The following is a 27,330-nucleotide window of genomic DNA, read 5'->3' on the forward strand; positions in this document are numbered from 1 at the left end:
CATTATTATTAATTCAAGTATTTTTCTAACATGAACTGTGATTATAGCGTAGTTGAATAAAGATTTTAATGTTATGTTAAAATTGTGTTTTACTTCGGAGAAAAATTAAAGTTTTATTTGTATTTGTGACGTCACCGTGAATATCGGCAGTGCGGTGTTTATTGCCATCTCACTCTAACACTCTATTCCCATAGAGGCGATATTCAAGGATACAGTGCACTCCTCAGTTCACTGCTCCCACTGCGCCTAGCGCGGAAGCCTTACGCCAACTTAGGATAAGATCGGTCACTTTTCGGACAAACATTTAAACCGTTCTTGAAATATGCAGAGTTTGTAACCACTTTACAGAGCTCTGGCTATTACTGTAGACACCAAAAATAATTAGTACAACTTTAAAAGTAAAAATTTATCCCAAAGAATTAACTAATTTAATCGCTACCTTTTTGATTTTTAACTTTTATTTGAAGCCAAACATTTAGATATTTAAAACATAAAGCTTCGACATTTGAGTAATTTATTAGGAACTAGTTTATCGCCGCGACTCCGTCCGCGTGGAATTAAAAAAACAAAATAAATATCCTTTGCATCCTTCCAGACTATCCTCTACATCGATGCTAAATTTCATAGAGATACATTCAGTCGTTTAGGCTACAAACTCTAACAAACATCCATCCATCCATCCAAACTTTTGCATTTATAATATTCGTAAGATAAGAAGTAAGAAGTAAGATTGAAAATGTATGTAGTACTTATAATTTTGACGTTGAGTATTATTATTGTAAATGTTTTTAAAAGTCTAAATGATCTCGAATCGACTTCAAATCGCCGATTGCTACTTCTTATGTCCGACTTCGACTTTTTACATTGACAGCTGATGTTATTAACGTGTCGGTGCAATTTATTTTTATGATCAGTGTAAATGTTTGATCTTCACTGGTTCGAAATAGGTAACCGTTTATGGTAGCTAATGAGATGTTGCTAAATAAAAGCAAGTAAACTTAAATCGAGATTCAGTTTTTTTTTTTCATCTTACGGCCGGATAGTTTAACAAACATTCTCAAGGCCGATCTCAAGTTATTTTGTTTTGAAACAGGGTTTTAGTGAATGAAAACAATTTAAATTAAAACATACCTGGTCTTCGTCTCGATAGTCCAGTATATCGCTTCTGGAATATGAGAACATTTTGTTATTTTAATTATCAGTTGCTATCTGTCAATGTTAAATTTAGCTTTTTATTACAATAAATATTTGTACCAAAAATGACAATGGAAAAGAAATTTATCATTGTTCATTAAATTTCTGACAAATTATCGGTCGTTTTAGTATGCGTGATGTTTATCTCTTTATCAAATCGTTTTATTACTATTGTATAGAGGTTTAAACAAATGAACTACGCTAATGAAGCCAAAATATTAATTTCGATTAGATATACAGCATGTACTATGTTTAATGTTGTTTTTATAAGCAAATGTAACATTTCTAATACAGACCGTCATAATGTGACTATTATATTAATTTAGAATTAGATAAAATTTATCTTGATTGAAATATGCATAAGAAAACTTAATTGATATTACCTGCAAGGCAGTTTCTTTATGACTGGTATTTGAGCAGTGCTGTCGTGTATGCGAACTTGTGTTGGATCAATTTCTTCGCAATCGTCGTCTTCAAATGCCATATGCCCAGTCCTTCTTGCTAATATAGAGTCCATAAAAGGACTATAAATCTGTCCAGATGTGCCTAATATATCATCGATGTCAGTAAAACGTGATATGAATTTTTCAGAATATTTCTGATAAGCAGCCTGATTGGAATTTTTTCTAAAATACTGGTAATTTTCATAAGGAGAAATACGGCCACGAAACATTTCATTGCCAGGAGTTTCTAAACCTTCAGGGCTTTTTCTGACTCCTAATGGTTCTTCGTCGGGTAGGTGTAATGGAAACGGAGGCAATTCTGAAGCCATATACAGGTTACCGTCTTCAGAGTCTGAACTATCACTACCATGTTCGGGTGTAGGTGGTGGTAATTTTTCGATACCTTCTGGAATGTTTTTCGTGCTACTTAACCACCAAGGACGTTCACCTGATTCTACATGACGTATACGTCTCAGAGGGAAATTTCTTATCTCTGAATTGGATCTACTCAAGCTAGATTGGTTATCTGCTAAATTGATTTGAGAACAACTACCACTATTTGACATTCGCCAATCTTTTCTTTCATCCGAATCATTGCTCTTAGTTTTTAAAAATGAACCTTTATCACTTTTATCACTGTCGCTCGACGATTTTCTAGGAGGTGTCAGACGTTGAATACCTTCAGGTATATTAGCGCTGCTATCTAACCACCATGGCTTCTCATCATCGCATAATAAGTACTTTTTCAAAGGTTTCATGGATTCGACGCTTTCAGTTACATTCAATTGAGGAATTTGCTTCTCGTTTTGAAGTTCTTTACTAGACTCAATTTGTCGTACCATTTCTCGTTGTTGTTTAAACGATTCCACATCATCTGAATCTAGCCACCACTTTCTATCTTGGGATTCAATTGGGCGAATAGATTTTAATTTTACTAAACCATCATCATTTGAAGCTATTATGTTTTCAGAATTATTTTTACTTTTACTTATTATATTATTGTCTGATATGAAACTTGTTCTATCGTTACGTACGTTTTCAAAAGATTCTTGGTGCTTAAGTTTAAAAAGATTTGTAACAGGAGCCAAAGCTCTTATTAAAAACGACTTTGCTTCTTCAGTTCCTCCGTCATTTTTAATAGTTCGCACTGGGGATGCTTGTTTTATTATTTTGTCATCGCACATCGGAGACCGTATTTCGTTGCAGTTTAATTTCAGATTACTTTCTTCTTCACTTACTGATGATTGAGTTGATAAGGTTATACTTGATTCGGGGCTATTACTTTCTCTAGATTTAGATTGTGCCAATTTTACTGGACCATTTTGTAAATTAGTGCTTGAAACATTATTAGACAATATTTTAGATGATGAACTTACTCGTAATCCTTTGTTTTTATTTGTATCATTACTTTGCTCAGAATCTGTGGAACTGACAGATTTACTTCTCTTTTTAACGACCTTCTTCTTGGTAGTTGAATCGGACGATGAGTCTGTGCTTGATTTACGAACTTTATTTTTTTTTACTTTCTGTGGTCCATCCTGTTTAGGAGCTTGAGGTGGCAAATTACTGTTTGTTAAAGTTATTTCAGGTGTACTCAGTTCTGCTGAAGTATCTTTAACTTTCTTAAGCTTTAAATTAACATTTACAACTATATCTGAATTATTACATTCGTTTAGTGAGTTATTATACTCAGGGCTTTCGATTGAGTTGGTTGTTATGTCCTCAGTGTTCTCTATTCTATCAGATTCAAAATGGTTCTCTAGATGTATAGAATGATTTGAATTATCTTTTGATAAAGGTTCTGCACTGATTCGACTATTTTTTTCGTAATTATTGATTGATGAATTTTCCCTCAAATTTGAATATTGTGTTGAATATCTTCCAGCATATCCTGTATAATTATGAGAAGTTGGTGAATAATATGACCAATTCGTGAGACTTGTTCTACTTGTACTACCAAATCTGCTCGATCTTGTAGAATCATCTAATCTGTCCGATTGAATTTCCTTATGAACCATCTCAGGCCTCTTTTTTAAACGAGATATAGTTTTTTCAATTGTTTTTGCTAGTTCAGCTCGTCTACTCCTTACGTATGCTGACGAGCCTGGAGGTGTTGGTGATGTATGACGAGTGACAACATTAATGGTTTCAACCTCGTTATTATTTTCTATATCTTTTACTTCGTCATTTTCTTTTTCTTCATCTGCTTTGCTTTTTGATTTAGTATCTTTTTCGTTTAAAACTGGTTCATGTTGACCATTTTCTATTTTAGCAGAATCATTAACATTTACCGGTGATACTGACGTTCTTTTAACTAGCGTTGGGCTTTTTAAGTAGCTTGTAGATAAACGACTTGCTATTGCGTATCTGTTAACAGTTACTTCTGGTTTAGTTTCAGCCCTTGTTGGAGTTCTGGTGTAACTAGAAGAACGTGGGTACAATTTATAGCTCGACAGGCTACTATAGCCTGCAGACTTATCAGTCTTGCTTGGAATGTCTTTGTCACGATCAGTAGTGATGGCGTCATTTTTCTTTTCTTTTAAACTCTTCGTTGTTCTTCGATCAGGGCTTATGTGCCTTGATGTTCTATTTAAACCATACTTAGCACTTATTGATACTGGACTAACGTCTCTGGTTTTACTAGTAGTCGTTGTAGGAACCGAAAGTTTATTAAAATCTTTTTTGTCATATTTATTAATTTTATCAGCCTTATTGTAGCTTGCGTAGCGACTTGCGACAGTTGAAATTGGTGTCTCTTCTCGTGTAGAACGGTCATTACAGAGGACGGGGATACTAGATGTTTTATATGAAGACGTGGGGCTCATATATTTGGCTGTGACTGTCGTGGGTCTATCTGTGGTAGAATTTGTTCTTCCTGTATCACGGTTCCGGCCATATGTTGTGGGTTCATACTGAAACGTAATAAAAATAATCGTTTATTGTCAGGACGTGTTTTTCCTCGCTATTAAATATTTTACCTTAGAGATTAGAGATTTAATCATATTCAACGAAATATTATTACAAGTATAGAGGTTTGCTCTAAAAATAGAGCGAGGAATGCGTTAATGTAGACAACATAGAGCAAGGGATTTTATTGAATACTTCGCTCTTGAAACAGACTGATTGATCGCGTATTGAATTTAAATATAAATACTAAAATAAATACTTCGTAGATAAAACTTACGCAATTTCTGAAGGACATATTTGAAAGTTTTCATCCAGTATCCATATGCGCCAAAATCGTCCTTTTATATTCTGAAAATATATATTATGTCTTGTTAATTGATGTAACACATAAAAAACTAAATGAATATCTATAAATTTTACTTGAAAGTAAAAACCACGTGCTGAAGATATTTCTAAGATACATATATCAAAGATGAAAACCATCATATATTTGTCTTTAGTTTAATTCTATTATTGTATGATTTATTACAAACTAGCTTTAGCCCGCGACTCCGTCCGCGTGGAATTAAAAAAAAAACAAAGTAAGTAGCCTATGTGCTATTCCAGATTATATTCTACATCTAAGCTGAATTTCATCCAGATATCTTCAGCCCTTCATGCTACAAACTCTAACAAACATCCATCCATCCATCCATCTAAACTTTCGCATTTATAATATTAATATAATTATTTTTGCCGTAGACTTTTTTCATTGAGTAAGTACTTGTAAAATTTGTGTTTTGAAGAAGTAAGTTAAGCTTTACAAAAAAGCAGATTAAAAAGAACTTTGAAAAAATACTGTAGTAAAAAGAAGCACAAAGATAGATTTCTGTTTCTCAAAAACCAGATACTTTTATAAAATGAATATTAATGTTAGTGTTTTAAAGATTATCTGTGGCAATATCATATTGATAACAAGTTATTCCCTGTCTGTATATAACAGTATAAGCTCCATTCATATACGACCTGCGCTCGGTGAAAAAAGTTGTGGATGTTGTGCACCGTCCACTTGTTTTAACGGTAAATAAACAGGTTTGCTATGTTTCACAAAACCTATACTAATATACAATTTATACGTTCATTATTTTCAATAATTAATGCATTTAACTATATGACCATCTATGAAATATGTGGTGATATCAGTGGAAAAAAAATGTAATTCGTTGTTCTGTCAACCAGTTATATGAAAAACGAAAATAAAATCAATCCCACGGGAACCGTATTCTTTACAGAAAAAGTATACTATTATAATAAAGAGTAAACACACACTTCTTTGTTGCCTAAGATGTCAGCAATTACAGCATATTTTTGAATAATTAATTTTTAACAAAAAATCCCTACACTTACGTCATGGTGTAAGCTATATGTTTTCACACCATTAAACTTAGGGGGTAAATATTTTGGATAAAAATCCTAATGTGGGAAAGAGACCTTAAGTTGCTACCAACATCAAGGAAGCAAGGAAGCAAGGTTGCCATGGTTTGTCATCACGTCATGTCATTTTGACATTTTCAATTAATAATTTGACACATGTAAACAATATAATAAAAAAATCATAATTATACGCGGATGAAGTCGCACGGAACCAGCTAGTGGTAAATATGCGCGCTCTCTGTAATGTAGCTCTAATCAAAATTTCATAGTAACCTTTAATTCTAAAGGCATTCGTTCATCTATAATTTAGCATTTAATTTGTACAATGTTAATAAGATAATAGTCTGGGAACAGTATTCTAGAATTGTAATTGGACACTAATCGCTTTTTGCAAAAGCAAGTTGACAATTATTACACGACTGGTTTAAAACGTGAAATTAACAAGGAGACCTATGCGGGGCCTACGATAAATGCCACATAGGTAGTCAAGGACACATAAAGATAATTTTATATTAATTTTCATGAAGATGTTCCCAGTATATTGATTATTGTAATACATATTGATAGAAAACTTATAGTTTTCAACTATTACGTATAAATTTAGAGGGATGTAAGATTCATTAGAGAATTTTTTTCTTCTTTATTATTTTCCTTCAAATATTTACTTTACATAGAAACACTTTTCAGTACAATTAATAAAATACATATGCTAAGTTTATATTTTATTACGGAGTTGCTCGCGAATTTGTCAGCGGGAAATAAAAAAAATGTCTAAGTTATTCACAGATATATTACCTTTCTAACGGTAAAAGAATGATTAAAATAGGCCCATTAGTTTTTGAGTTATTAATACATACATATCTTTCCCCTTTAAATAAATAAAAATAAATAAATAAAATAAAATAAAATCTGATCTTATCACCACTACAACACAATTAGGAATAAAAGAAAAAACACATCAAAGTAATTAAAAAAAATAAACACGTAATTACAGAATATTAGTTAGTATAGATTTATAACAATTTAACACGAGGACTATAAATAGGAGGGCGTTCCTTACACATCTTGTATTTAATTTTATATATATGTAATTTAAAAAATATGCACTATTATAGTTTATTTCAGGCATCAAAATAGAAACGATTTTAATTCAGCGTTTCCGGCCTGACCTATATTGATTGAGTCAATGGACAAAAGATTGATGGCAAGTTGTGTGCTGGTGTCAGTTTTATACAGTTCTAGTTCTTAAAACAATATACATAAGATATAAAGTTATATGTATTGGTATTGGATTATTTTGGTCCACGCTTGATGGCGGCTAGTGCGGTATAGATAAATCACTCTGACAAGTTTTTGGGTAGCTGCAGTGATTGAACTCTGCAGAACACTATTTGTAGTTTTTTTCGGACCACTGACCGTTTTGACATTGTACGGGTCACGAAAATGTATATGGTTTTAAATCTAGATCACTCGTGTGGAATAATAAATACGAAGTCGAAGAAGATATTCCAATAATTTGTAGATCTGTTCTGTCCTTAATGGATTTTGCATTATAAATTAACTAGCTTTCGCCCGCGACTTCGTCGGCGTGGAATTAACAAGAAAAAACAAAAGCGAGTAGTCTGTGTGTTCTTCCAGTTCTGTATGCATAGAAAATTTTATTAAAATCCTCTCAGCCGTTTAGGCTACAAACACTTACTATCCACCCATCCATCCATCTAAACTTTCGAATTTATAATGTTAGTATGATAAGAATTGAGGATTTCTACTGTTTAACACTAATCTAACCTGATTACAAAAAGTTGAACTAAGAGCACACCTTTGACTTAAATATCGCACAACTTTTGTATGATGAATAGCTGTCAAAATGTGTCAAATCGTCGCACATTATATAATACGAGCTGTTGCCCGCGACTTTGTCCGCGTGGTATTAGAAAACATACGAACTACATAAATAACAAAAAGCTACGTATCCCTCGGGAGCCGGACACCTCGGGGATGTAGCTTACCCCATGTATACTCCAGACTTTATTTTACATCTGTGCCAAATTTCAATAAGATACTCGTATGTTGAACAGTTGAAGAATGATCGAGTAAACATTAAAAAACTAAATTAATGAATCCCACAGGAACCATAACTTATCCCGGGACAAAAAGTAGCCTATGTGTTCTTCCAGACTATGCTCTAAACCTGAGCCAAATTTCATGGAGATCCGTTCAGCCGTTTAGGCTACAAACGCTAACAAACATCCATCCATCCATCAATCCATCTAAGCTTTTGCATTTATAATATTAGTAAGATTAGTAAGAAGTAAGATAAGACAAGATCCTTTATGTTTTCATACTTAAGTAAATGCCTGTTCTTAAATTTTTTAACATAACTTTTACTGTAATGTGCTAGTCGCTATTAAGGTAGGTTTCCATTATTTGGAATTTTATCGAATTGCTAATTTCCAGAAAGTCTAAGTCTAATTTACGATGGGTTTACATTAGATTAGAGGAGGACTAAAGATTATGCAACGTGTTAGATGCCAAACGGTGCAAATGGTGCATTACGAACGCAACATCGTAACCAGTGAAAGTGAATTGTCAACTATTTAGTTGCCTTAACCAGGATCTCTGTCTACCACAGTTTGTAAGATCGCTTATTTATATCAGATACTAAATTTGTTCGTGAGAAAACATTGAGATGCTTTCGAATCTTACCGCGGTTTCCGGGACCGCGTTTTAGGAAGCGTGTGCGGTTTTAGGGTTGGCTAATCTTCTAAAAGTTTAGAATTAAGTGTGTCCTCTAATATGAAGTGTTTATGTTTGTATTTTAAGGAATTAGAGAAGAAGGGGTTATTGAATTTGCAACAAAATATTTATGCAAGGTAAGGATTTTCTTGATAGTTTTAAATATTTGTACCAAAACCTGAGTAAACTCGAATGATTACATTGTTTGAAATAAGCATTAAATATTATAGTAAGTAGATATTGTGCTTACATAATAATGAAAAATGGAAACATTCTAATGTATTGGTTTTACTCATTTCAATTACTTGACAGCCCTATTACGTGCGAAGTACTTAATGAAAGTAAATTTATTTTGTTAGGTTGCTTTAATGTTTGACACTGGTACATCCGATAAAAATCATAGAATACATGTCATCTGATGAATCGAAATAGGAAAAAATATATTTAAATGAGTGTGTAATTGTAGAAAAGCGCCGACAACTAAGGAAATCACATTACTCATACTAATATTATATTGTCTCGGTCGAAATCTAGTATAAAGTAAAGGAGTCACCTTTTTATTTTTTAATTGATAAAAAAATAAAGATCGTTAATCTATATCTCACAAATGCAACGGCGAACTGAAACGAAACGATTGTGCGATCACAAAACAATCGCAACCGATCAGTCTGAGATTTATTTCTGTCGAAAGTAACTACATTACGAAAATAAATGGCCTACTCCCAGTTGTTTAAGTGTCAAAGACTTGGGTTCGGAACGGGTTGTTGCCTCGGGCGAAATGGGGTCGCGGTTGCTTCCCGGCTCAGGCACCGCTGCGCTGTCGTTATCCGAAGGTATTGCCAACAGATACTGTTTCTACGAACTGTATGCGCGTATGTACTATAACGGACGCCATCTCCAATTAGCCAGCTTTTAACGAAGCTGATGACCGAGTAATAAGCTATTATCGTTCGGGATAGGAATTATTAAAACAACATTAGTACACCACTAGAGGCAAGAGATTACAGCCTTTCGACATCCATACATCACCTATACATGTTTTTAATGCAAGGAGTATTTAATACGTGGCAAGAAGTGGTAGGTATCCCTTTGTACTTTACGTCATAAGGTTGTGTTTGTCGGGAACATATACTTGAAAACAGCAGCTTCTATTATTAAGTATGTTTAACTGCCCTGCTACTTGTTTGCCCTGTTTAAATGCCATTCTAAAAACATTACCCAAACGTTGATACTTTTTCTTAAAAAAAAAAAGAGATAACATTTTTTTTAAGATATTTCGAGATTATAAACTGATGGCAATACATTTAATTAAATCACAGCGTGTTTAAATACTTTAATAACTAACTTTATTTAGTGAACACTATTTTTGGACACCTCCAATAATTGCATCTTTTTTGGCATACATTCATATGACGTCACATATTGTAAAGTTTACTGACCGACAGTCTGATTAAAAGTATCATATTCGCCCGCGACTCTGTCCCCGTAGAATTAAAAGTAAGCAGTTTGTCCGTTCTTCAAGATTATCCTCTAGATCTATCTAAATATCATCGAGATGCGTTCAACGGTTTAGACTACAAACTAACAAATATATATCCATTTAAACTTTCGCATTTATAATATTAGTAAGATAGATCAAAACATTTTCAGAACACGATAACTTCATTTGTCCAAGCGAAAATAAAATAAATAGAACAAGAAGTAAGCTGCTTTTTTAATATTTCCTTCCTTTAAAATAGTTAAAAAACATATGTCGTCTAAAATAATGTATTTGCTTTTATTTTAATTATCAGATCAACAAGTCATCGTCCCATAAACTATTTCGCCGTATTTATGAAGCGATGTTTACAAATAACAATTTACAAAAATACATCCAACCTCTTACTCTTATTTGGACAGTTTTCGTATTCAAAGACGGAAGTATTTTGGGAAACGACAAAAATATAATGGTGTTGAAAGGGATCGGTCTCTTTTTGTGTTTTGAAATACACACCACATACTTTTACTTACGATGTTGTGTTTGAATGTGTACATGTCTTATCTAATTTACTAATTTTACTTTTTACTATTTATAATACATGTGAAAGTTGGATGGATGGATATTTGATAATATATATCTTCAGATTCCATGGATCTGAGTGTTTAGTAAATATAGTTGAGAACACATAGTATTGTAAACATTAGAACACTTTATCTTATATTTATTTCCTCGTCTTTAATATTCCTTCGGTTCTTTTTAGACACACTACTTTTCTAAAGTGACAGTTGCCTTCTTTTCATTTTGACATACTTAGATATTACAGCCAGTGTATATTTAAACCTTCTTTTAAATTCACAGCACATAGGGTACTGATTACTTTTTTAATTGCGAGAAGACGGATTTGCGAGCAGCTAGTAATATACAAAGACGAGTGCAATGATCTTAAAGGAAGTATTGATTTTATCAAGTCATAAATTGTATATCAATTTATCAGCCAGTGGCATATCCTGGATTTTATCAAGTGTTGCAGTTTGTGCTAAACCCCATACTTGTACAGTGACTCACGAATACGAAAGTGGTTTCGCTTAGTCGATTTCATTGTAACTGGATCATATTTTACGATAATTTCTAATAATAGAATTGTTTATGCGGTAATTAAAAATCAAACAAGTTACTGAAATAACACAAAATCACAATTATGGTCGAGTTTAAAAGTGGGTGACCAGGACAAAGAAAAATGTTCGGTATATACGTAAAACTTGATTTTTTTCATTCGAAACAGAAATAGCGTATTGCTATCTCATTTTTCACATGGAGATTGAAAGAGATAACAATAGTACCGTGATAGAAAATTCACATTCTAAGGTATAAAAAAATGTAAGATGTATTATTTGGATTGTGAAAGAGATAATTAATTTTGTTTAGTATTCGGTCTTATCAATTAGTAAGCAAAATGTAATTTAATTAAAGTCAATACCTACATACAGACAATTGATTTGCTAATCTTTGCATTTAAGCTAGAAGGCACGAGTATGTTTGTTTCTAGAAAAAATCTATTTAACCCGATTTATAATAGGGACAAAGCATTGCACAATCTACTTGGACATTGTTTTCAATTCAGCGAATGGTTTCTTTGTCGGTCGCCAAGCGAAATGTTGATACAATGTAATTGAATTTCAACAAACTGAATTAATAAATGTTTTTTGTGTAAAACAAACAAATAAGATGTACTACAGCGAACGTTCAATCTTTGTGTGGAAATGATTTGTGGTATGATAGTCTAGAATGGTCTGTTCAGAATTGATTATTAAATCTTCATTACTGAATTCAATATTACATATATCAAATCGTGGACAGTTTTAAAATTATAACGATGAGTCAGTGAAAGGCCAATGCTTAAGCCTACTTAGTTCCTTTATTAAATTCCTTTAAGTGTTTTCTATTTATTACTCCTAGTTCTACAAGTTAACATTAATTTTTCTATCGATATCGATATATTTTTTAAGTGTAGTTAGTCTCTTTGAATATTTAATAGCCAAGTTTTAATATAAATATTGCTATTATTAATTATTAGGCGTTCAAAAATTAATACATTAAATACCAAAATACATTGATTAAATATTTCGTTAAGAAATTGTCAGTTTTTATATGATGATATAAATTTTGATGCGTCAAATCCTCGATATAAGTAATTCTGAATATTCATTGCTCCTGTTAAAAGCAACAGCAAAGTGTATTTGAGAGTTATATTACCAGCCCGCGCGGCTTGAGTGGATATGAAATTCCTTCGGGAGCTTTTATTTATGGCGATTTTATGTTTATTATAAATTGTAACGATTCAATATGGTAAAGATATTAAAATAACAGGACTTTGAAAAAGACTCCTATTGTTAATAAGACTGCAATTTGCCTATTAAACATATTTGTTGGGCGAATTCACAATTATAGTTATTCTTCTACATGTTTTCCACACTATATTAACTATTTTAATTACAAATGACATGTCCATTCGTTGACGCACATTATTAATAACGATAGTTAACTGCCAATAATACATAAATCTCGTATTTAATTCATCTGTACTTAAAATTAAGAAGAATAAGGGTGCTGCCACATTGGTTGAATGCTAATTTCGCAACTGCGCGTACTAATCAGTAATAACGCCCATAAAAACGAACTCCAAATTCACAAACAGTATACAGACTTGCGCAAGGATCTCGGGCACTTCGCGAGCTGATAGCTAAAAACTCGCGAGCTGCGTGTTCGCCAAATGTGAACGCACCCTTATGTGCAGCTGTGTCAGTGGTATCTCTGCGTACTCTGGCGGCGCGTGTAAAAATAGCAGCATGCGGTGCTATGGGATATCCTGACAAATTATTTTTATATATCCCCGCTTGTCCCTATATCCGTTCTTGTGGATCGGCTTCTTTATGAGATGCATAGATTAATAATAAAAAAAATGTATAGATAAGGACGTTATTTGCTTGTTACAATAAGAAAATTAGCCGTAGTAATACGTTCTTTGAACCTTAAAAGTGTTTTCTTGTTTAGATATTATATTTTAATATAATTTTGTGTCGCAGTAGGGTTAAAGTGAATTATTTTTTGTAACCTAACATCTAACTGAACTGAAAAAATATACGCAAAGATAATCTTTAGGACTCTTACTGTAAGTAATCCATTTACATTTTACAAGTCGGTATCTACTTATCGTTAGATGTACATGTGTTGCTTAAATCTGAAATATTTCATTCAACATGTAAACATATAATTCTTGTCAGCGCGTGGTAGTTGTTTAATATAGATGTAGTCTGCATTATGGAGTGAAATATTTAGTGTTACTGTTTACCTTTTGTTCGGTGATGCGTAGTTATGAATACATTCTATATTATTTATAACATAAAATTATTTCCTTTACGGTAGTAAGCACACGTTCAATACGACAGCGTACAAATTATCTAACATGGTGAGCACAAGAACTACTTACAATAATATAGTCATTTTCTATGCGTAAGTGGGTTTTATTTACTACTAGCTTTCGCCCGCTACATCTGTCCCAATTAAAAAAAAAAAACAAAAACAAAATCGAGTAGTCTATGTGTTCTTCCAGACTATGCTTTACATCTATGCCAAATTTCATCGAGATTCGTTCAGCAGTTTATTTAGGATATAAACTCTAATATAAATCTATCCTTGTACACTTTCGCATTTATAATTTACCAGCTTTCGCCCGCAAATCCGCCCGCGTGGAATTAAATAAAAAACAAAATCGAGTAGTCTATGTGTTCTTCCAGACTATGCTCTACATCTATGCCAAATTTCATCGAGATTCGTTCAGCAGTTTATTTAGGATATAAACTCTAATATAAATCTATCCTTGTACACTTTCGCATTTATAATTTACCAGCTTTCGCCCGCAAATCCGCCCGCGTGGAATTAAATAAAAAACAAAATCGAGTAGTGTATGTGTTCTTCCAGACTATGCTCTACATCTATGCCAAATTTCATCGAGATTCGTTCAGCAGTTTATTTAGGATATAAACTCTAACATAAATCCATCCTTGTACACTTTCGCGTTTATAATTTACCAGCTTTCGCCCGCAAATCCGCCCGCGAGGAATTAAATATAAACAATAGTGAGTAGCCTATGTGTTCTTCCTGACTATGCTTTACATCTATACCAAATTTCATCGAAATCCGTTCAGCCGTTTAGATTACAAACTCTAACAAACATCCACCTAAACTTTCGCATTTATAACATTAGTATGATATAAAGATATTGTGGCAGAACTGCTATTTAAACGCTTCTTTCACTGGAACTGATATGTTATGTTTCCTTAACTGAAGGGGTCAAACGAACAGCGGGAACACAAAGATGAACAAATGTCGCAATATAAAGATCTTTTAAGTATATATCTATAAATATGCACATAATCAAAGTACATTTTTAATAATTTTGTTGTAAAACATTTAATAGAAATCTGGTAACATTTGAACAATTCATTAAACTAACGCATGAAATATTAAAATAATATTTAGCTGCGAACTTGACATATATCCAGAGCTTTGTTATTTTTATCAGATGATGTATTTACTAACGTTACAAAGTCTCTGCGTCCGACGCATAATAATTTGAGTAATGGTATAAAAAATTATCATAAATGTACTAACGAATCACAATATCTTATTAGTGAATAACACTAGGGAGTAAAGAATTTCGGTGTGCTATAGGCTATTCATTTTAATGTTTTTTAATTTAGGGGGTGAATATGGTAGAAAAAAATGGATACGAAAAAAGGACTAAACTACAAGTCAATAGCAGCAAGGACGTAAGCCTGCCATTGTAATTCTTAGAAAATTGCAAAGGACTTTACACATTTTCAATTGAAAGTTTTAAGTGAATGTAAACAGTAAAATATTTTATTTAATATCACGTGGATGAAGTTCTAAGGTAACAGCTAGTAAATAAAAGCGTAGGTAAATGCGTAATTGTCAGTTCCAATACACAAATATACTATTTTAGAAAACGTTACAACACTGTTACACACCAAGGTCGATAGCTGAACATTTGTTTGTTTACATATCCCCTTTGCATTGTGTAACCTGAAAACCTAATTATCGAAATCTATTAAACTTTTAGTTTCGTTATGTTAGTTAATTAGACTTTTGTGTTGTTATAACATTAATTACGATCAACGTGTCATTTTTATATCGATCCGAAATTTATTTCTAATCATAAAATAATTAATGTTTCAAATTTTTATGAAAATCATGTTTGAAGCGCAGCTATAACATTTCTCGTGCAATTTCCGTTCTATTACAAATATGCAATCGATTTTGCGTTAGACGAGTATTTCGCGTTTTAAATAAGTACCTAGTAAATTAAGAAAATTGTTGAGCAAACTTCTTTCAATCAACACGATCAGAGAGTGTTTCAATGTTTTGATATAATTTGTATCCAACAAAGATGTTGCAATTTTTTTCAGCGGCATCAGTTAACAGATACAATGAAAATATTTCAACACACATTAACTATAGCGGTATTAAAATTAATAGCCTTATACCTAGTTTTTTAATCAAAATAATTACATAATAATCATAACATTGTACCTTTCGATTTTAACTACAACAGTATTGTTTTATGTCAGGAAAAAACAAGACAAATCATTATAAGAGAACAGTGTAAAAGAAAACAGATTCGCGAACGGTTAACGCGTGGAACATTACAAAAATGGATCCAAGTTTATCTCATTCTAATCTTTTTTGTCCTCGATTATGGGTAAAAAAAGTATTAAATTTAATTCACCAGCTTCATCGTTATATCTGCATTAATCCATCCACTGGTTATAGTATGTTTATTGCACTTGCATATCAATATTATCAGACAAGTTAGCACCACATTCCATAGAATCTAAAACTGCAAAAGCAAACACAAAATACCGTTTTGGTTAATTACACGTCCACGGGCCAGACGACATGCATCGAACAGATGCAGTACGGAAATAAAACCAGCGTTTTTTCCACTTGACACTTGTACTAGATGAGCTAGCGCGTGAGTTTCTATTTTAATTGTATCATGGCGTTAATGTAATTAAAGCTGAATTACAATTTGTGGTTGACTCACCGTGTTCCCGACGTGACGTGGATGCGCGTGCGCTCGAAGGCGGGCGGCCGGCGACTGGGCGGGCGGGCGCGACACGACACGACACTAGCGCTCTCGCACACTACCTCTCTGCATTTGACGTGACGAACACATAACGAGGTCGTATATCGTATATGTCAGTGAAAAATTGGTAATATCTTCCGTTGATAATGTTACTAATCACATTATATGAGTCAAGTCAATGAGCTTCTAATCTATTTACTTCATTCGACCATTAACAAGAATCTTACCTGTTTAAGCTGATGTTTTACGTAAATGATACATTTAATGTGTTTAGTTTGTGAAGAGATACCCAGTTACAGATGTTTATTAAAGTATTAATAGGGATTTTTTTTTGTATCTTAAACTGAAACTGTATAGAAATTTTCCGTTAGATATAGCTTGGATCAAAGAATTTATTCTGATTTTGGAACAAAAGATCTGAATAAACTGACCCGTGTTCTACTTTTATATCACACGTTCTTAACCTTAATCAATTAGGTGTTGTGGAAACGAACAAAATCTAAATTTCTCATACTTCTAAGTATTTGTAACTAACAAATTTTGTTAGATTTCGGCTTTCGATAGTTAATCACGTAACCCGGTTGATTAAAAATTCTAGGAAAATCGGCCATTTTTAAAATTTTAATTTAGCTTGCCCTATATGTGTCTATTCTTTTGATCGAACTTATTTAGTACCAACAGGAATTAATATTAAAAAACTTATCATTGAGTCTGGGCGATGTCTAGGTTAGAATTGAAAAACTTTAGTATCAGTAAGACTATTGGCCTAATAAAAGTTATTGTAGGATGCACTGGATGAGGGCAAACTGATTTATCCGACGATCAATGGTAGCCTATGAAACAGTGGACGCTTATAGTAAATCCTACTGTAGACAACAATAGGTTCAACTGTAGACAACTATAGGTTCAACTGTAGACAACTAGAAGTCCAATTGTAAACAACTATAGGTCCAACTGTAAACAACTATAGGTCCATCTGTGAACAACTATAGGTCCAACTGTAGACAACTCTATGTCCAACTGTAGACAAATATATATCCAAATGTAGACAACTTTAGGTCCAACCGAAAACAACTGTATAGACCGAAAAAGTAAAACAATACGGAGAGTGTAAACCTAAATAATTAATTTTAAGCTTTTATATCGATTTCGTCTCTCAAGTATAGACCTTTTATGGCTAGAGTCTACAACAGTCTTTTTTCTTTGAGTAACACAATGTGATAGGCAATCCTTAGATATAAAAATACGTATGTAAACAACATTTAATTTACTTATTTATATATCATATATGTACATGGCTAATAGACTTAGCTCCCTGAGCTGGACGACACTTTATTTCACAAGGTTCATAAAAATAGATAGTACACCTTTGTACTGTTACCGAATGGTAAAGCAAATCGTGAGATTTATTTCTAAGAAGAAATATAGATGTTTTATAGCATTTAATGGCTTAGCAAAACAAATCAAACTAAAACTGAGTTAATCAATTGGCTTAAGGTATATGATTTAAATCAATGTGACTTTTAGAATAAGAAATAAAAATCCCGGTTGTTTTTGAACTTTTATTGTTTTTTTGTTTGTTTAACATAAATAGCATTTATTTTTAATTATTACAAGTTACAATTACAAACGCACAATTTTCATTGCACAATTAATAAATAATTAACATATAATATTTTATTTATTTTTACCTACTGCACTTAATACAGTGAATCTTGCCATTGTATTTAAAGCGCCGGAGAACTTATATTAGACATTGAAAAAAAAAGCATTATCGGTTTTTGGTTCTTTATTTAATTGATTTTCGGAGTTACAATAGATAAAATCGGCAAGGGACGAGCAGTCGGCTGCCGACTGAAATAGTGTTGAGACACGGCATTATTAGGGCGAGTCGTCAACCGAGCACGCGTCCCGGACCGCGGTTTTGGTCAATGGACAGCGCTAATGGGCAAGAAATGTCCACTAACGCCATCTACCGTGTAACTCAAACATCACTTAACGAACGACTAGGCTTATACCCGACCGGAATTGCGCCCCTAAACGACTGGTAGAGAGAAATGCTGGTGCGGCGGGGCGGAGCTTGGGTGTCTCACTCTGTGCTGAGGGCGCGGGACTCCTGCACCAAGTAGACCTGGGAGCCGGGCACCGTGGAGGTGGTGACGAAGGTGCGGTGCTTGGCACGGATGAGAGACAGATTGCTCTCAGCGACATCGGCGCGGTCTTCGGCCGCCTCCAACTCGCGTTGGAATCGTCGAACTCTGGTCACACTCTGTTGGGACACGCCCTCCTGAAAATGTTTAAGAATAGTACTTATTACTTGGTTGTTCATATAATAAAAGACGTTGACAGATTTGTGTAATCGATAGTCTAACCTGTTCCGTCAACTGCCTCTTGTAAATGTTAACTTTTTGAGTAGTTTTCTCCAAAGAGTCTTGGAGAAGAGCAATGTTCTTCTGGTCTTCTTCGCATTGGATCATGACCTCCTTGACCTGGCGTTCCTTCTTGCGGAGGATCTTAATGGTTTCAGCGTGCCTCCTCTTTTCTTCGTCCATCTCGAGCTCCAAGTCCTTAATGCGGGCCTCCAGTTTGCTGATGATGCGCTTGCCACCAACAATGGCATTAGCTTCGACTTCCTCCAAGCGGACGGAAATGTTCTGTAAGGAAATTACTTGAAATGATTAACGGTTTAACTTCCCAATGAGCTTGTATTGTAGATTAAGGATTAGGTTTTGTTGATTATAAGTTTTTTTGTTGATTATAAATTTAGTTTGGGCAACGGAAAAATCACAGTTAGCATCATTTACCTTCACTTCGATTTCGAGAGACTTCTTGATCGCTTCGATCTTGACGATCCTCTCCTGTTCCTCATGCAGATGTTCAACAGTGTGCTTCAGTTCAGTCTGGAATTATCATAAAATAATATTAACTAAGTATATAGTGAAGATAGATAGACAGAAACGACGCAATGGTGGAATGACGCCAGAATATTCTGTGGAATTGAAAATAAAACTCGGTTCTTCTCGTTTTTCTATACGAAAAGGGGGCAAAGGAGCGGAGGGAATACCGGGGTGTTAATTGACGCCCATGGATGTCACACAATGCCAGAGGAACTGCAAAAGCGTTCCCGGCCTTTGAGAAAGTGATATGCCACTTGGTTTTACTTTTAAGTGATTAAAGATAATTTTACTAAAGTACTAATATTAGGTAAAAACATTTATTATAATGTCTTACCTGTACGCGTTGGTATCTCTCATCAGCGATACGCAGCTCCTTAGTAATCTCGTCATAGTCTGCGGCGACCGCTGCGAGCTCTTGCTCGATCTTAGCCTTGCTGCTAGAGAGGTTCACGTTGATTACTGTCAGCTCGTTGATGCGGGTCTGAGCTTCCTCGTACGACAGTTCGATGGTGCGCTTGGCGCGAAGGGCCTGGTACACATTCAATTAGTTAAATCATCAGCCTAGTTTCATTAACATTTTGTAGACGCTTACTCTTTACTATTTTTAAGCTACTGTATACCTTCGATTTCTACGGGAAACCAGTTGATTGTTGAGTTATATCGGTGTAATAGACATAATTAAATGTTATTTAGTACGTACATTCGAGTAAAAAATAACATACCTGCTCATAATTGCCTCTGATCTCCTCGATCTCGCCGGTGAGGGACTGTACTCTGCGCTGGGCAACGCCGTATTGGTCGAGGGTCACCTGGAGCTGCCTCTGGACCTCATCGTAGTGAGACTGGATCTCAGTCAGCTGGAAATTATACCGATACTTTGTTGGTAAACTCTCTTTAATGGCTAGGCGCATTAACTTAAATTTCATAATTTAATTACTCCATTTTCTTATTAGATAGTAAGAGTATACTCGTACATAACTTTGGTAAAATGTACAATTGTAAGAACTTACATAGAGGATTTAACCTTTATTCAAATAGCAAAAGTAATAATTTTATGTATACCTGCAGAGACTGCTTCTTGATGGTCTTCTGCAGGTCGATGTTGGTCTTGTTAGCAACATCGAGAGACAGCTCGAGTTCGGTGATCTGGATCTGCAGCTTCTTCTTAATGCGGGTCACCTCCGTCTTCAGCTTAGTCTCGGCTTCAACGACACGAGCGCTCAACTGCTCGATTTCGATGCTGGTCTGCTTGCTAAACAAAAAGTAACATTTATCACGAGAACTTATGATTATTTAAAACCTTTCCAATTTGTCGAAATTAAGGTTAGTTTCAGAATCAGATACCTCCTGTCCATCATGAAACTTGTATTTATATTTTCGAATTGGTTTATAGTTTCCTTTAATTCTATTAGTTTTTGACGGTACGATTCATCTATAGACGGTATGTCTGTTTCAATTCTCACGACACACACTTTCGGTGGCTTTTTTGCTAATTGGATTGCCTTCGATATTTGGGAGAATTCAGCTTCCAAATCTCCACTTTCTACTCGTCTAGATCGTTTTGAGTAATCGTAATCTTGGTTAAATTTATTAGGTAAATCAAAATTGTTTAATCGCACTTCAGAAACATTGTTTAAACCCTCACTAAGCAATGTTTGAGCGATAGCTTTAGCAGATTTTCCCTTATAGATTTTGGCTTTCCCTTTAACTTTGGCCCCAACTGCACTTTCACTGAACGATTTATCAAGCAATGCATTATCCGTGACGTATGTGCTTTGTTTTTCCAATCTAGCTCTTTCTGATCTCTTCTTCTTTGTTTTAACGACAACACTTTCAGCAGATACGTGTTTAGACACATTTGCTGCAGCTGCTGTCGCAATTACTGAAAATGGCGATCTTTTAGTAACGTTGAAAGTATTAAGATCTTTTTTGGCTTTCTCAGCAACTTCCTTTGAAATTCTTGAAAGATCTGCTTCAGAATAGGTTTTAATGGGACCATCGAATCTGTATTTTTCCAAACCTCTTTCATTGTTCCAAGGCAAAGTTGGGGGTTTACTAACTTGTCCTTGTTCTTTAGCTGCAATGTAGTCTATCATTGGCTGATAATAGTTGATTCCATAGCCGTAGTTGTTTTCATAAATAGACGTTGGCGGCCTACTCCATTTGTTCAAATTTGGAATATTTACTGGGGCCATGACAAAGTTATTCAATTTTAATTTGACACGAACAATATATTCATGCGTTATTTAAAAGCAGAAGTCGTCTCCGAACCGCATGAAAATCGTAACTGTATTTCCTTAAAATTATTAGGAAGCTTGTGCCAACGATTATACGTATTTGCTGCTTATACTGACCAATCAGAGAAAGAGTTAAATATAGATTGATCATATGCCAATAAATCCGATATGAATAAAGATGCATTACGTTCAGAGTTGAAGATCAAAAAACTATGCTTTGTCTAACCAAGCCAAATTAAACAATGTAGGCGATTACGTAATAATTTTACGTCGCCGTAAATTGTTTTGCAGTTTTTAACATATATATATAAGAATTATACTTAGTATAAATTTAACCAATAATATAACAAATACGACTACGAAATATAACTATGACAATATGCTGTAACTGTAGATTTTCTGTACTGAAAGACTAGTATATAAACATGTTGAAAAATCTCTCATTGAATTAAACCAAAGAGGGATAAGAGACAACATATAGTTTGATTTACGGTATTTTAAATTTACCGAATAGCTTCGATTTCCTCCTCCTTCTCCTGAATGCGACGCTCGGCCTCGTGGCGGAACTGGCCGAGTTCCGCGGTCAGCCTCATAGCGCGTTGCTCCTCAGCTTTACGGCCCTGGTTACAATAAAGTAAATATTAAAGTAAAAATACAATTCTACACCAGGGGTGTTTCCCGGTTAGTCAATCAGCAAAGTTATCGATCGACCCGATGGGAAACACCCACACAATCTTCTTAAACAAACAACTATTTACAAGTTAATATTTAAGTACTTCTCACATTCTGATATAGATAATGTAGATATTAGATATTAACTTCCTAGACATAGACGTGACAACGGCTATTTTGAGATCTTATTTCGTAACTGAACTCGTGCCAACAAGCTTCTATGTGTAACTGAATACAGCAACAAAGACTCAATGGAAATATAATTAATGTTATACAGATGACAAGTTAAATGTGAATTCATTTAATATTGGACTTGTAATTCTTAGTTTAAAGAATTTGATAGTTTCGTACATGAAATGTATTTATGTATTTCAGAGTATACATTATAATAAATAGTGAACAATATTTGAAATGTGTTTGAGAATGACTTACAGCTTCAGCTTCCTTGTATGCGGCAGTGAGTTCCTCTCGCTCGTTCTCAAGACGGCGCAGCTCGATTTCGAGCTCGTGAAGACGGCGGGTCAACTCCGTGATATTAGCGCGGGCGTCATGCAAGTCATCTAAGAATAAAAAAAATATATTCATAAAATAACAGTAGACCCAGTAGCAATCATACTAATTTTATAAATGCGAAAGTTTAGATAGACGGATAGATGGATGTTTGTTATAGTTTTAGCCTAAACAGCTGAACGGATTTCGATGAAATTTGTTTTTTTTTTAGGATAGAAACTTTTTAGATTAATCGTTATAAGTAGCGAAACGGCGAAATAGCGGCCAACAATAGCAATTTTGTGGTAATTTTCAGGCTAAACCAAACCAAGGTACCATTTAAAGTGAAAAGGATCAATAAATACTTCAGACATTAAATATCATGGCATGGTTCTCTCTGCTTACCACCCAGTTTCTTGTTCTCGCGGCCAAGGGCGTCCTTCTGCTCGCGGGTCTTGTCAAGTTCGTGGGTGATACGTTGGATTTCAGTCTGCTTGATGCGCAGATCGCGCTGAGTCTGCTCGTACAACTGTACGGTTTCCTCAAGACGCGACTTAATTTCAATGTTCACCCTCTCGAGTTGTTCCGTTCTCTTCTGGAGCTCCCGAGCTGTTCCGTTGGCCTTCTCGAGATCAATAATGAGCACTTCAACCTACAAAGCAACATGGTGTTAGTAACACGATAACCGAAACTCTAATATTATCCAATCGATATCAGTTTATAAAATGATTTACCTCGCTCTGTAAACGAGACTTCTGCTTCTCAATGCTGCTGATCTTGGCAATGAGAGTCTCAATGTGTTCCTCCTGTTCTTGAATGCGGGCAGAGTACTTGCGGCGGATTTCTTCAATCTCCTCAGCCCTGGCAGCAGCCTCGGCCTCGAACTTTGATCGCCAGTGCTGGACTTCACCGTTAGCCTTGACCAATTGACGTTCCAGGTCCAGGCGGGCTTCGGATTCCTCTTCCAATTGCACGCGGACGGACTCCAGGTCAATCTCAACCTATACAGATAATAAGTGAAAGTTTGAAAAAGTTAATAAAATATTGAAAAGACCTTTCTATCGCAAATGTTCATTTACCTGGTGTAAGTTGGCTTCAAGCAGAGAACGCCTCCTCTCTTCATCTTCAAGCCTGCGGCGGGAGTCTTCAAGCTGGCTCACCACTTGGCTCTTGAGGTACACAACGTTCTCAATGTTCACCTTTAAAAATATTGTTCATTTACTTCCGACTCTCGGTAACTTAGTATTTCAAATATTTATTTATATATAATGTACCTTAAGATCCTGAACTTCCTTAATAAGTTCGACATTTTCCTGAGACAAGCGCTGCTTGTGGGATGTGATGTCGACGATGGTGCGGTTGAGTTCTTCAATCTTGATGTGAAGCTCGCTGATGGAGATTTCCAGCTTCTCTACTGTTTTCGAATAAGTGATCTTCTCCTTGGTGATGTTTTCTACTTGGGCCAACAATTCGTAAACCTCAGCCTGGAACTTCGATTTTTCCTTCTCGGCCCTGTAGACAAGGTTATGTATGAAGAATGATAGAATAAAATATCTATCTGAGCTCGCAAATTCCGCAGTACAATTAAATTGTTTATCATGTTAAGCTTAGCTTCATTCGCAAATAACAAAAGTTCGCAATGCAACGTGAAATGAATAACTCACGCATATTTAACATAAGCGATTGTCCTCACCTGGCTTTGCTTTTGGTAAGCTGGTCGATTTGGTCCTGGAAGTCGACCACGATTTCTTGGTGCTTCTTCTTAAGCAGGTGGGCGGTTTCCTCGGATTCCAGGTGGACATCTTCCAGTAATTTGCGAAGCTTGGTAAGTTCAGTATCACGTTTTCTGTTGATCTCGAACTGAAAAATCAACAAATCATTCAAATGACGCCCCATTTTATTGGGAACGCATTTGATCTGTACATCTTAAGAAAATTTAATAAACCATTTTCCTTTTGAATGTTTTTGAATTCCAGGAAATAAATGTTAAGATTCATTAAATTCTCAATTACAAATTTTGATTCTAATCAGAATACGTAATATATAGAATCTAAAACTTGTTGTTCGATTTTTATTTGAATTAACAACAAGTTGCTACCTGGAAAATAAGAACATTAATACAATAACGCACAGCTTGAGAAACAAAATCGCTATTGCTTGTGTTAAACATCGCCAAGCAAATAAAGAAACACAATATTTATAACATGTATAAAAACAAAAAGATGTAAATCTTCATATCCGTCGAGGGCATTTCTAAATTATTGGTATCTTGCACGACGGTTTCAGAAACGGATAATTTTCTTTGTGATATTATTTCGTCTTCTAAGATTTTTGTAAAAATTGATGTCTTATCTTCTTGTCTTTATTGAGATAATAATTCACATTCTTTTGTTTATTCCAAAATGGATTTCGTCTTACATTCTTTATCAGATCAGTCATTTGTTTCTACAGTCTTTGTTTTTGGAATTCGTCATTCGTTAAAACAGTTTAATCGATACTTCTTAATACTTTTGTATTATCATTTTTCTCATAGCTAAATAAGAAAAAATATGAAAGATTGATTTACCTGACTCTCGGCCCCGCCTTCAGCTTCCTCCAGCCTTTCGGAAAGTTGAATAACTTGCACGCTCAAATCTGCCTTCTCTCTCTCGATCTACAATAAAATATACTATTATTGATAGTTGACAATCAACATTAGTAACAAACATTTTTTTCTAAATTAGCTGTTGCCTGCGACTTTGTCCGCGCAATATTAAGATAAAAAATAGACTATAATATGCCCGTCTATATCAGCTACCCTTCAGTGAAAGTCCAGTCAAAATCGGCTCCGCTGTTTCGGAGATTACCCGGAACAAACGTGGCTTGCGGACAGACAGACAAAAAAAAAATTAAATGCAATTTTTGTTATCAGCAACGCAAATACATCTTCCCAAAATCTGGAATTTTTCTTTTGATAATACAAACAGACACTCCAATTTTATTGTTTGTATAGATTTCAATGTTAGTTAAAACCTGTAAAGCAATTAAAAACATTCAAAAGTGTTATGTCTTCTTAATGAGCGCTGTATAATAGTATAATTTAATGATAACAAAGCATTCGATAACTAAAAAACTACCTAAAATTAGTATTAGTAACATTATTAATCTATCTCTTTTGATTCAAGAATCTGTCGTCAGATGTAAATAGTTGTTATGTTTTACGATTTCAATGAATGTCATTAGTTGAAGTGACTGACAATATTTTAAAATAATGAAGAAAAGTCATTAAGAAACTAACGATTGTTTGTAAGCCTTCTTAATTGTAAGTTATGTAGATTATGCAATTAACAATACTTTAGGGAAACGTCCTTCAAGTATTTCAGTATTGTACTTCGCTCTATATTAAGACTGAATCCGTATCTCACGGTAGCTGTGACTAAGTCGGATATTTTCGCCACTAACAGCACAGTCTATTATTATATTTCAATATTGTGGCATTCTCAACGGCAACGAGCATCATTTGGCCCAGTTTCAAAAGTGAGACCGGAGAGCAAGAAGTCGTTTCAAAGAATGCTTTCGCTATGTGCCTAAATATATCGCGGATCGCCGACGACCGAGGAGTCACCGCTAACCCGGCGGGGCGATCGGCCGTGCGGTTTCGTTCCCACTAATGCTATGCACAAAATGTCACTCCCTATTTCGTTTCAATAAGCAAAAAAAAAGAGAAAAATATTTTTTTACACTTAAAATATTAAGTTAATAATGTAAACGTTACATAATACTTTTATATCGATTTCATGAAAGCGACCTTACTTTACTTAGAAATTTAACTTGAAATCTTTTTGCTTTTCACTTAGAAACCGTACAAACTAATTGCTCAATGCGATATGCACATATTTTGAAAACAACAAATATCACATTTTTATTTTACTGTTTGTTTATACTCACAATCTAATTAAGTTAGTACATTTTACTGACTCTTGTCATTTTACTTTTTTAAAGAGTTATAATTTTTAAGAGTATTTTTTTATTATCTAGTAAAAATGCAAATGGCATTAAAGTAAATGAGGTGCTAAGGGGCGGTGCATTATAGAATTTTCACAAGTAGGGTGCTTATGGAAAACGATAAATCGAGGGCGGCGGTATTAATAGAGGTGTGCTTGTGCGCCGGCCCGCCCACACCTGCGCGTGCGCCGGCGCGCCAGCTTTGGCCGCGCCGTCCGCACATATCACATTTCGGTCGATCGAGCCTTACCCTCTGACGCAGCTCCCTTTCGGATTCCAGATCATCATGGAGGAGACGGATCTTGTCCTGAAAAATACAAGATACTCTATCATGTGTCCGTAAGCAACACTTCACAAGCACTACACTGGTGAGGAGCCGGTACCTCCAGCCTGGAGAGAGCACTCAGGTCGGCGCTGTACTCGATGTTGACGTCGGTGGTGCCGCCGCCACTGCTGCGGTACGTGTACTTGGAGGTTTTCGCCACGGCGGACATTGTCGCTGGTTCGTCTCTCGATCGGCAGTCGGCGCTACGTTACCGGTCGGGCACCGTTCGACTAGTGAGAGCGCGAGCGGGAAGCGCGCGCGCAGCAGCCGCTCCCGCCCGCCCGCCGCACCCCGCCTAGCGCCCGCCGCCCGCAGCGCCCGCCGCCGCCCGCCCGCCGCCCGCTGCCGCTCTCCAGGGCGGCCGGCCGGCTGGAGCTCACGGATCGT

General features: G+C 35.0%; 2 protein-coding genes across 2 annotated transcripts; both read right to left on the reverse strand.

Annotated features, from left to right (window-relative positions):
- Positions 1 to 260: 260 nt before the first annotated feature.
- Positions 261 to 16,347, reverse strand: LOC106104451. Its single transcript, XM_013284507.1, has 5 exons — positions 16,298 to 16,347; positions 4,822 to 4,892; positions 1,578 to 4,549; positions 1,132 to 1,165; positions 261 to 314 (listed from the first exon to the last, which is right to left on the reverse strand). The coding sequence occupies exons 2-5, from the start codon at positions 4,837 to 4,839 to the stop codon at positions 261 to 263; spliced, it is 3,078 nt and encodes a 1,025-aa protein (XP_013139961.1). The 5' UTR covers positions 4,840 to 4,892; positions 16,298 to 16,347.
- Positions 16,348 to 17,890: 1,543 nt separating this feature from the next.
- LOC106104498 (paramyosin, long form) lies at positions 17,891 to 27,197 on the reverse strand. Its single transcript, XM_013284572.1, has 16 exons — positions 27,002 to 27,197; positions 26,869 to 26,925; positions 25,201 to 25,287; positions 24,328 to 24,494; positions 23,909 to 24,146; positions 23,714 to 23,833; positions 23,369 to 23,635; positions 23,040 to 23,286; positions 22,578 to 22,705; positions 21,981 to 22,093; positions 20,299 to 20,488; positions 19,959 to 20,093; positions 19,571 to 19,765; positions 19,144 to 19,239; positions 18,712 to 18,993; positions 17,891 to 18,626 (listed from the first exon to the last, which is right to left on the reverse strand). The coding sequence occupies exons 1-16, from the start codon at positions 27,110 to 27,112 to the stop codon at positions 18,429 to 18,431; spliced, it is 2,631 nt and encodes an 876-aa protein (XP_013140026.1). The 5' UTR covers positions 27,113 to 27,197; the 3' UTR covers positions 17,891 to 18,428.
- Positions 27,198 to 27,330: the final 133 nt, after the last annotated feature.

The sequence above is a fragment of the Papilio polytes genome, unplaced genomic scaffold (genome assembly GCF_000836215.1).
Source record: "Papilio polytes unplaced genomic scaffold, Ppol_1.0 DF823621.1, whole genome shotgun sequence".
NCBI lineage: Eukaryota > Metazoa > Arthropoda > Insecta > Lepidoptera > Papilionidae > Papilio > Papilio polytes.

Coding starts and splice junctions, on each gene's coding strand:
- LOC106104451 (XM_013284507.1), bottom strand. Junction 1,166..1,577: donor ATAAAGAAACTGCCTTGCAG/GTAATATCAATT, acceptor CTCATATTCCAG/AAGCGATATACTGGACTATC. Junction 315..1,131: donor ACTATCGAGACGAAGACCAG/GTATGTTTTAAT, acceptor GCATATTTCAAG/AACGGTTTAAATGTTTGTCC.
- LOC106104498 (XM_013284572.1), bottom strand. CDS start 27,112: ATGTCCGCCGTGGCGAAAACCTCCAAGTACACGTACCGCAGCAGTGGC. Junction 24,495..25,200: donor AAGGCGGGGCCGAGAGTCAG/GTAAATCAATCT, acceptor TTGATTTTTCAG/TTCGAGATCAACAGAAAACG. Junction 22,706..23,039: donor CGAGAACAAGAAACTGGGTG/GTAAGCAGAGAG, acceptor TTTTATTCTTAG/ATGACTTGCATGACGCCCGC.